At 40.3% G+C, this 10,394-nt stretch overlaps 1 protein-coding gene across 1 annotated transcript in view; it reads right to left on the bottom strand.

The window, feature by feature from the left end:
* cdh10a (cadherin 10, type 2a (T2-cadherin)) overlaps positions 1-8,578 on the bottom strand; it is a 46,145-nt gene extending 37,567 nt beyond the window's left edge. The window contains 2 exon segments of the mRNA XM_036556679.1: positions 228-600; positions 8,424-8,578. Coding sequence (XP_036412572.1) covers positions 228-452 — 225 coding nt within the window. The 5' untranslated portion in view covers positions 453-600; positions 8,424-8,578.
* Between the last annotated feature and the right edge of the window lie 1,816 nt (positions 8,579-10,394).

Here is a 10,394-nt window from a genome sequence, read left to right on the forward strand (position 1 = left end):
TGAATATTCATGCCTAAGTGACTGTGTAATTCACATTTTCGTGGCTTTTCTTTGATAATGGCGTCAAGTTTTTCAAAGTGCCACATTCATATTCAAATATTATGCCATGCCACATAAAACCTCAAAGGGCTTTTTTTTTTTTTGTCATTTCTTCACATCTTCCCCCTAAAGGCTTGTTTGTAAGACAAGACAAGCCAGTTCCCAAGCTTCACCATGGTCTCTCTCACCTTGCCGACGTATTGGTAGCTGTTTCCCATGTATTCCTCCGACAGGAAGAACTGCCTCCACATCCAGTCGCGCTTGGATCTGTGCAGCACTCTGCCCTCAGGCTGCAGCGTTTGGCTGGGGGGGCGCAGGACACTACCCCGACTCCGCACCACCAGCATGACGGGTGAGCCCAGAGGGAGGAGGCAGAGTAGTGGGAACAGCCAGGGGAAGTGAATCATCATCATCACGGCTGTATCCAATTGATCCTCGGGACAGGCACAATTCCGGATGAATAATCTAATAAGGAAGGCAGCGCTGAATGGCAAATGATCTAAACGGTTGGATCAGCAACTCTGGCATTGTAGACGTTCGCTTTGATGTTCCTTTGATTCCCTGTGAAAAAAATCAAAGTAAGAGAGGAAGAAAAAAAAAAAGGTTGAATTTGTTGGAGGTCATGGCAGGTCATCTGTCAAGAAGCAATAATTCCATCAAGTGCAATGGCAGCTCTTCAGTGTCAGAAAACATATGAGTGTTGTATTTTTGTAGCACTTGTTCCGGCCTTCAAGAAGTCATGGTGAAAGTATGATGATAACAGTGCAGCATATGTCGTCAAATTTGGTGGGGATGGTTATTCTAACAAAAGATACCTTTTATAAACCACTTTTTTTCCATAAAGACCCTTTCAGTTGAGTGGGAATTAAGTTTTATTCAAATTGCATTGATTGAAAGGTTCATGAAGGAACTAAATGTGGTTATCCTATAGCAGGGATGTCCAATATTAACCACAAAGGGCCTGTGTGGCTGCAGGTTTTCCACAAGAAAAGAGGAGAACACCTGATTATGCTTGTGCAATCAATCATTCTCAGTCTTTAAACAATTGATCACTTGTGCTCCTGCTTTGTTAGAATGAAAACCTGCTACAACACAGGCCCCATGCAGGTAGGATTAGAAACCCCTGCCATAGAGGAGCCACTTTAGATTCCTTAATGAACCTTTCAGTGGATGCATTTTAAAAAAGCTCAAAAGAAAATCAATCCTAATGGAACTAAAAGTTAGCATTACTCTAGAACCCTTTTTGGCAACTTTTTGGCAATTTTTTTTTTATTTTTTATTTTAAGAACGGAGGTATTTATCCACAACTCAACTTATTATTTGACAATAGATAATTTTCCCATCACCAGGATAGTCTGTTATGTGAAAGTGAGGATGTATGCCAGTTGCATTTTGTACTACGCCACATTTGCAATAAGTGTTTGCTTATGTGTTGCACTGTGGCAGGAGGGGTATTTCACCCTTATATAACTGAGTTGATCTGAGTTGAAGTCTCTGCCTTCATGACTTCAGGACCACTAGTGACACAGTGTTCTAGAAGGCTGCTACTGTGTTAGAAATAAAGGTTCTGTGCAGGTACAATTTTTGTTCAACAAGGTACAAGCAATGTAAATGTTCCCTCAAAGGTACAACAGTGGTTTTAGGGACCAATTGTGTACCTTAAATACATTTTTCCAGGTGAAAATCTTTTTTTCTGAGAATGTAGGGATGGCTCATATTTACTTTTCAGCAGTAGGTCTACTGCTCTCTAATTTGGTTTCTTTAAATTAGCTTTTTAGTATTGACCACTGGTCAAACATGTCAAGTTTAAACATCTTTAAAAGAAATTTCGGTAACACTTTCTATGAATGTCACCTTTGTAAGCATCTATAAACACATTCATAACATGTTATAATGCATTCATAAGGCATTATAAACATGGCTATAAATATTTATAAAAATGCATTACACGTTATAGCCATGCTTATTATGCATTATGAATTGTTAACATAATACATACCACCGTTAGCTTGGTATTTGTCTTTACTTTCAGTAGTCTCCAAGCTGGGACTGACTTCTTTGGCACTGACAGTATAACATGTTATCAACACTACTTATAATGCATTATATTAACAATTCATAATGTATAATAAACACGGCTATAAAGTGTAATCCAGTGTAATTCATTTTTATAAATGTTTATAATGCTGTAGGAAGGCATTATAACATGTTATAAATGTGTTTATAGATGCTTACGAACGTGACATTCATAAAAAGTGTTGCCAAAATTTCCTTTGCATCCTGTGATGATTTTTGTGTTTCTATTTGTTTTTTAACATTTCATTCAAAAGCTTGCATAACGGTTGGTTGTATCAAAGTCTGACCGACATATGGAGTAAATAAAGTTGCTGATTACCCTAAAAGAAACACATCTTTCTCATCAGCTTATCAACTGTCTTTGAAGAAAATAAGTAACTCGCTGTATTAATAAAGGATCATTAATTCCGGAATTATTTCTCTAAAAGACTCAGAAAAAAAGAAAAGAGAAAAAAAAAGAACATAATCCTTTATTTGTTCGAATTCTGGAGACAAATTAGAAAAGCATGAGCTCTCTTTCTACACTGAGAGACTGATGAAAGATTTCTAAGAAGCTGATAAAAGAGAAGGAGGAGTTGAGATCTTGTGTAAACATTATCCAGCTATGCTTCGGTTAAGTCAATGAATGAGACAATGTTTCTCAGCCGCCAAATTTCAGAAATAGTCTCACTCTAAATTTCAACTAAGACTTAACCTATTTCTGCAGGCTGTCTAGTGGCTGCTCCACTGGCAGAATGGAAATTGACTAATATTTTTAATTCACATAGAAGTAGAAAATGTTCCCTATTAAATCTGTTATTAGATCAACTACACAAAAACTACAAGGAATGCACAAGTAGAACTTTGCCTAAATTGAACTTTTTTTGAAGAGGGTTCTCTATAGCACCAAGCCTGACATTGTAACAGTAGAAGACCCTTTTTGGTGCTATAAATTCTCTTTTCAAAAAGGTTCTGTATAAAACCATCTACAGCACATTCTCCATCAATCTGAACAACCCTTTTACAATGCAAAGAACCCTTTAATCTTGAAAAGGGTTCTTTTAATATCCATGGCTTTATATAGAACCATTTTCTTTATGAAAGAACCCTCAAAGAGCCATCATTTTTAAGAGTGTAATAATCGAAGAAGCTTTTTTGGTGCTATATACAGCCCTTTTCACAAAGGTTCTATACAGGACCATCTATAATCTTAAAAAAAGAAGGCTCTTTGAGGGTTCTTTAGTAAAGAAAATGGCTCTATATAGAACCATGAACACCAACGAACCTTTTGCATGATTAAAGGGATCCTCACACCATAAAAGCGTTCTTCACATTGATGGAGAATGTGTTTTAGATGGTTTTATATAGAACCCTTTTTGAAAAGGGTTCTATATAGCACCATAAAGGGTTCCACTATTGTTATAAGCCAAAGAAGACATAGAACCCTTTTTGCTAAGAGTGTACAGAACACTCTATGTCAATCTAAAGAACCTTTTCATGATGCAAAGAACCCTTTAATCATGCATAGGGTTCTTTGAGTGTTCATGATTCTATATAAACCATTTTCTTTGCTAAAGAACCCTTGAAAAACATTTTTAAATGTCTGTAATAATAGAAGAACCCCTTTTGGAGCTATATAGAACCTATTTCTAAAAAGTTCTATATAGAACCATTTATGCTCTTAAAAATATCGTTCTTCAAAGTTCTTTAGTAAAGAACATGGTTTTATATAGAACCATTATAACCAAAGGACCCTTTGCATGTTCTACTACATACAACCCTTTTTGCTCCGAGTGTACAGAACGTTCTCCATCAATCAGAAGAACCTTTTCAGGCTTGTAACAATAATGAAACTCTTTTTGGTGCTATAAAGGACCCTTTTCAAACAGGGTTCCATAGCACGTTCTTCATCAATCTGAAGAAACCTTTCATGATGCAAAGAACCCTCATAGGGTTCTTTGAGTGGTAATGGTTCAATGCAGAACAATTTTATTTATAAAAGAACCCTTAAAGAACCATATTTTTGAAGAAGGTACTGTTAAAAGGCTTAACCATTTCTAGGGGAAGTAGATGTGATTAAAAGGAGATTATATTTAGAATATTTCTTTGTTTGGGCTATACTACCACAAAAATGATCTGGTCAGGACTGGTCAGGACTGTTGACAATATAATGATGATATCTTGCATTTGCCCAAGACTTTTACTATCAACAACCGCTTAATATGAGCTGAAAGAATAGAAAAATCTATTCAAAACATAACTCATGTTAATACTTTACTGATATCAATCGGATTTGACCACATCACACCTAACCGCGTTTGATGTAAGTCAGGAAGCAGACAGTGATTGCAGAGCTGAGCGAGTCCATGGTGAAATTTATTGCAATGGAACTCCTTTGATATCAAATAAAAATTTAATTTAACAGTCTCCTGACATGTAGCCTGTTCCATTCAAGATGAAGCCTGTGGCGTTGCCCCATAGAGCATGTATTGATTCAGGTGTCAGGGCCATTAAAGAGGGCACTGATTACGCCCGTGAGTTTTCTCAAGCTAAATCCACGGCCTGCTATTGTAGCCGACTTTCTTTTTTTTTTTGTTCTGTAAACGGGCTGCTCCTCATCCTCTCGCGGAGCTATTGACATCGCTCCCCTCATGCAAAACCCTCATGGGAGTCAAGCACTAACAATGAATAATCCAAGAAAACAAGCACAGCAACTCAATAAAGCCATAAGACAAATCTTATTCACTGAGCAACAGGACACCGCCCCCCCCTTTCCCCAGTGTCAAATCTGTTTTCGCTTACTAGTTTTTCATCCGCGGATTAAGCCGCCGAAAGCGAAGCTCAGGTGCATAAATGCACTAGAGTGTGCGCAAAGCCTCTCATATAAACCAAATCGATACAGTTGACTTTGATTATGTGGAGCAGCGTGTCTGGGGTTGGATTCAAATCCCCCTTTCACTCTAGAAAAACAGCGGCGCAGCTTTCCTGCCTGATGCGGTAATTGCCTTCGGCCGAGCGGCCTGCCACTGTGTTTGTTGCTCCGGCTTTAGACGGGGCGTCTCAGCATGACAGGCCATGTGCATTTCTTTCAGCTAACAGGGACTTACACCGCTCACCTCGCTTTTACCTTTTTATTTCTTTTTTTTTCCCAGCAGGTTCTTTTTTTGATTTTTTGTGTGTGTTTCCTCATGCACTGCAGAGCCAAAGCTTCAAAACAAGAATGGACCTAAGACGGGGCCCTGAAGCACTCCACATCTAAACGTATCTGCTCCGAGGTGAGATTCAGCCTCCCCTCCAATCACGAAATGGCACTTTCCTCCGAAAACAGCATCAGCAAACTTGCCCACAGGGTCTGAGCTTTCTGCAGAGACCGATAGAAGTTTTACGTTTGAGTTCTTTTTTTTTTTTTCATATTGTGTTACATAGCAACAATCGCTTTTATTGCAAACTACTAGTGTCTTGACACATTTGTCACAATCCTACTTCGCCCCCACCACCTGTTTCAAAACGCTGAGCACAAATGAACACCCAGCTAGGCCCAAAGGAACACTAACTGTGTGTCTTTTTTTTTTCCCAATAACGCAAAGATTTCCAATAGCACTGGAAGTTCGGAATGTGACTGTCTCGGTTAAAATGAAGGATGAAATAATAAAGCCTCAGAAATTAGGCTGGAATTGCTTTTGTAATTGAAAAAGCCTGGCAGTCACCTAATGGCTTTCTACAGAGTGAAAATGCTTTAAATGTCTGCTTGTATAAATATCCTTCAAAAATGCATAATACGGCTCAGCACCGTTGACTCCGCTGTTAATCTCTTTTTGGCCTCAGGCTTGTGTGAAACCAACTCCCTTTTGTAACAATTAAACCTCTTTGATTATTATTATGATTGAATGTTCTAATTAGGGCTATAGTTTAAACCGTTTCCATGAATGCCATTAGCATAGTGGATATTAATCCTGGACGCATGTTGCATAATAAGCAGAGTAGTCACATTTGAAAAGCTTCTGAAGTGATAAACCAATGGAGAGTGATCCATATCATCTAACCCATCATTTCTTGATTTACTGGGCTTCACTGGCTGCAAGTATATAAACAGTTTTGGTCTGAGGGTAAAATGTGGCATGACATCATATCTGAAGCATCTCAAATAGTAATTTGGATGATGTAAATATTGAATTGTGTGTGGTATTTCTGACATTTAACTGCATTTACATGTCTAAACTCACTCGTCTCTAGGTTGCGGTTGCCATGTGCAAAAGCGGCCACTTGGTGGAGCCCAAGAGCTTTTCCTAGCCGCTCTCGCTTTCTCTCTCCCTCCCTACCTGGCTCGCCCATCTCTCCATCTCTCACACTGGACACTTTTCACAGATGCTGCCTCCTCTGTAATATTAATGCCCTGTCTTCTTTGTTTTGAAACTTTGATACAGATCAAATCTGCTGCATGTTGATTGCCTGCCTGGAGGACCAGGCTTTGATATGGCCAGGTTCATAGAATCAAGGCGATCATTTGAGGCACGCGTTATTAGGCCCAGCGTTTTCTCTTGATTTCACTCGGCTGCTGGGATTTAATGAATCCAGCGAGTTCTGCTAGGCCCTCTTTTTTGCCGAGGAGGTCTTGTCTCGTTAAATAAATTATATATTGAGTCCAAAACAGGGATTAGGGAACCGCTGGGGTGCTCAATATTCAAGGGTGGACACAAAAAACCCTTGTTAGCTGCTCCATGATTACTCGGTGGTATTGCGTTCATGGACTCGGAGCAAAATTAACAGCAGGTTTAGCCCTGTTGGGGAGAATCCTTGAGTATAATGAATCAGTCGGGTCTCTGAGGCTGCATAGGTGATTATTTTCCACCCATGTGCTTTCTTCTTTTAAAATGTATGAATTGGCCGCTTATCAGGCAGGGAAACATTGCGGAGATGTGTACCACCGCCGGAGCTCTGGATGGGGGACATTAATATCATTGTATTGCTCTCGAAAGAAATAAATTGATTGTCTCTGACTTTTATCTCATTATGAGACAAATTGCATTCACTGCCAACCTCCTCTTCATAACAGAGAGTCAGGCGGAGAGGGGAGGGGAGAGAGGGAGCCAGAGAGAAAGGGAGAGAGAGAGAGTGCTATCCGGAATCGAAGTGCAAGTGACTTTGTCTCATGCTTCATCTCTGCGTTGAAAGGCAATTATACATGTGACACTGGCTGGGAGGAAATGTGCACTTTAATTTGGGCGAAACAGTCGTGCCATTATGCGCCGGGGCTCAGATGTATAAATCACACGGCGGCGTCCGCAACCGACTCGCAGCTTGGCAGCTCGCAGGCAGCCGCGGCCAGAACATCTCGCAGTGCAATGAAACATCAAATAGCATAAACAGGGCCCAAAGTAACTGGGGTAGATTTACACAAGGGATGTCAGAGTGAGGCCATTTAACAGAATGTAGCTTGCAAAGGGAAACAAATTGAATGCACACAAGCCACTAAAAGCCTCTATGGAACCTTATTGGGAGCAACTCCCACTTATTTACTTATTTATTTGAACTTTTTACTTGGATTCCAAGCTTAAAAAAGGGGAGAGTTACTAAAAACGCTAACTCTATCTCTATGTCTATCTCTCTCTCTCTCCTGGAGAAGAACACTCAGAAGCATTTAGAGAGACGCTGTCTACAACTGCAGGTTCACTGTCAACAGCTTTGCATGCGCGTATGTCCTGAGTTAAAACCCTGGGCTGAGTCTCATTGAGGGAGACAGAGAGAGAGAGCAAGAGAGAGAGAAGCAGTGACTGACTCATCAAAGCGGTCCCCCTAGCCTAATATCCTCGGTGGAAAACATCAAACAGGTTTTTGCGCACACCTCGCAAAACACACTTTTAAGAATCAACACCTAAAGGAGATCAAACCGCCGCACGGAACGCAACAGCACTGTCGAATACGGCGCCTCTGAGCAACTTAATTGCTGATTCAATCCAAATCGGGGCTCAGCTTTAATAGAAAACATCCTTTTTGTGTGTATTCACTCCCCTCAAATTGCCGTAGTTACCAGATTAGTGAGCAATCAAACACATGTGTACATAATAATGCATTAGATACTGCGGTTAGCAGTTTTATAAAAGTTTGGTATTCATTATTAAATACCGAGCGCAAGAATCTGCCAATTGCTGTTATGAGCACCATCATCATCACCCTGATAACAATAAGACAAGCTAATGGACTTTGCTCAGTTTGAACTCTACAAAGGCGTCACGATGTGAAATATCCAAAAAAACCCAACACACTGCAGGTCTGTAAGTAGCTCAGCTCGAATCACACAGCTGAATACAGTAAGAGTGTGAGGTTCTTACCTTAGAAGAAGATTCCCTCGCTCTTTTGAGTGCATGTCATTCTCATTGAAGTGCGACACTGGCTCCTGTTTTTTGCCTCTTGGCAGCGCTCAGATTCCAAGACTGGCTACAGTTGTGTGTGAGGCTCCAGCTGCATGCCTCTCTCTCTCTCTCTCCATCGCTCACTCTCTCTCTCTCTCTCTCACTCTCTCTCTCTCTCTCTCTCTCTGTCCCTCGCTCTCTCTCTCTCTCTCTCTCTCTCTCTCTCCCTGTCCCTCGCTCACTCTCTCCCTCTCTCTCTCCCTCGCTCTCTCGCTCTCCCTCTCTCCAAGCTCTATCCTCTCTCTCTTGCTTTTGCTAGACAAGGATGCAGTTTGCAGAGGGGGGTGCTTTCTGATTGGCTGCCATTCATAAAGGCTGTGATGGGGAAGGCAGAGGAGGAGAGGAGGGGAAGACGAGCGGTGTTGGCAGCTGACTGAGGCATTCAAACCAGGACAGTGGGTTTAGGCACCGGGCATGATGACTTACACACAAACACACACACACACACACACACACACACACACACACACATTTAGAGTGACTATATTTGGGCTTACTTTCTTGTTATTCCTAATGAGTAGTATTTTACAATGTCCTGTGCCCATTTTTATATATATATATATATATATATATATATATATATATATATATATATACTTGTTATATAGTTATATCAGTAGGGCTAACTATAATACTTTTAATATTTGAGTACATGTGTTTTGCTGGTATTCATTATCTATTTCGTTTTCTAAATTGCTTTGCTTTTTTAAGCCACAAAACTGTAAAGTTTTCATTTATAGTCCATTAAGTTCCAAGTATGAAACAGTTAAGTGTGAGGCACAAACTACTGGTACAAAGCACTAGGTCATTTTTTTGGGGGGTAACAAGTTCCAAAATAGTGTAATTAAACTGTACTGTAAATAAATAAGTTCTAGACACTAACTGTGGTACACACAGTAAAGTGTTATTATTTTGGTACATGACAAAGATATGCAAATGAAGTTTAATTAGTCTTATAGTGTGTACTTATCTGTTACATAGAAGTGAAGCTGGGCTGTGAAAAGAGCAAATGATTCTTAATGCCCTTTTAGGTTTTAACTATTTACTTCAGAAAACAATTGTGTTTTATCATTTTCCCCCATATAATTTACCCAGTAAATGGAGGTGGTCACTGCTCAAATGTCAAAATACATTCAAATTTAGAGCAAGCATGTTTGTACTGACCACTGTGTTATTCCAACTTGTAACACTGGAGGCAAGGAGGTGGGATGCAAGTGTGAGTTGCTTTTATTCAAATCAGATTTAGCATTTAGTCCAGCAACGGAGTAGCAGAGGTTTGTAGAAACGTCCATAATAACACAAAATCTAACAAGAAGATCAAAGAAAATAAGCAACAGGGTAACATTCACAATGCAAGACAAAAAAAACTGAACAAACACAGGGGTGTAAATACACTGAGGGGAAATAAGAAACACCTGGGACAAATGAGGGGGCGGAGCTACAGGCAGGTGGAGCAGATAACATGGGGCAGGACCAAGGGAGGAGACACTGAACAAAAACAACAAAAGCACTTGGCTACAACAGAGAGGAAGAAAGACACGCTCTGTAACAAGAAGGAACCGTGACAGAACCCCCCTTCTAACGTGCAGCTCCCAAGGCGCGAATAACAAAGGCCATGCAAAGTGGGAGCCGGGTAGGAAGAGGGACTGTGAAAACACAGAAAACAAGACAGGGGACAGGACACCAGACCAGGACAATATACTAAACTGTGCAAGGGACTGGACAAGGGATTGAACTATACAAACATGGACAGAGACCACGACGGTAACAGGTACAAGGATTGGGACAAGGATAGTAACAGGGACAGACATGAATCCAGAAATGGGTACAAAAACACAAACACCAACAGGCACAGGTACTCTAACAGAAACAGGAACAGAAACAAACCCT

The sequence above is a fragment of the Colossoma macropomum genome, unplaced genomic scaffold, assembly GCF_904425465.1.
Source record: "Colossoma macropomum unplaced genomic scaffold, Colossoma_macropomum, whole genome shotgun sequence".
Classification (NCBI taxonomy): domain Eukaryota; kingdom Metazoa; phylum Chordata; class Actinopteri; order Characiformes; family Serrasalmidae; genus Colossoma; species Colossoma macropomum.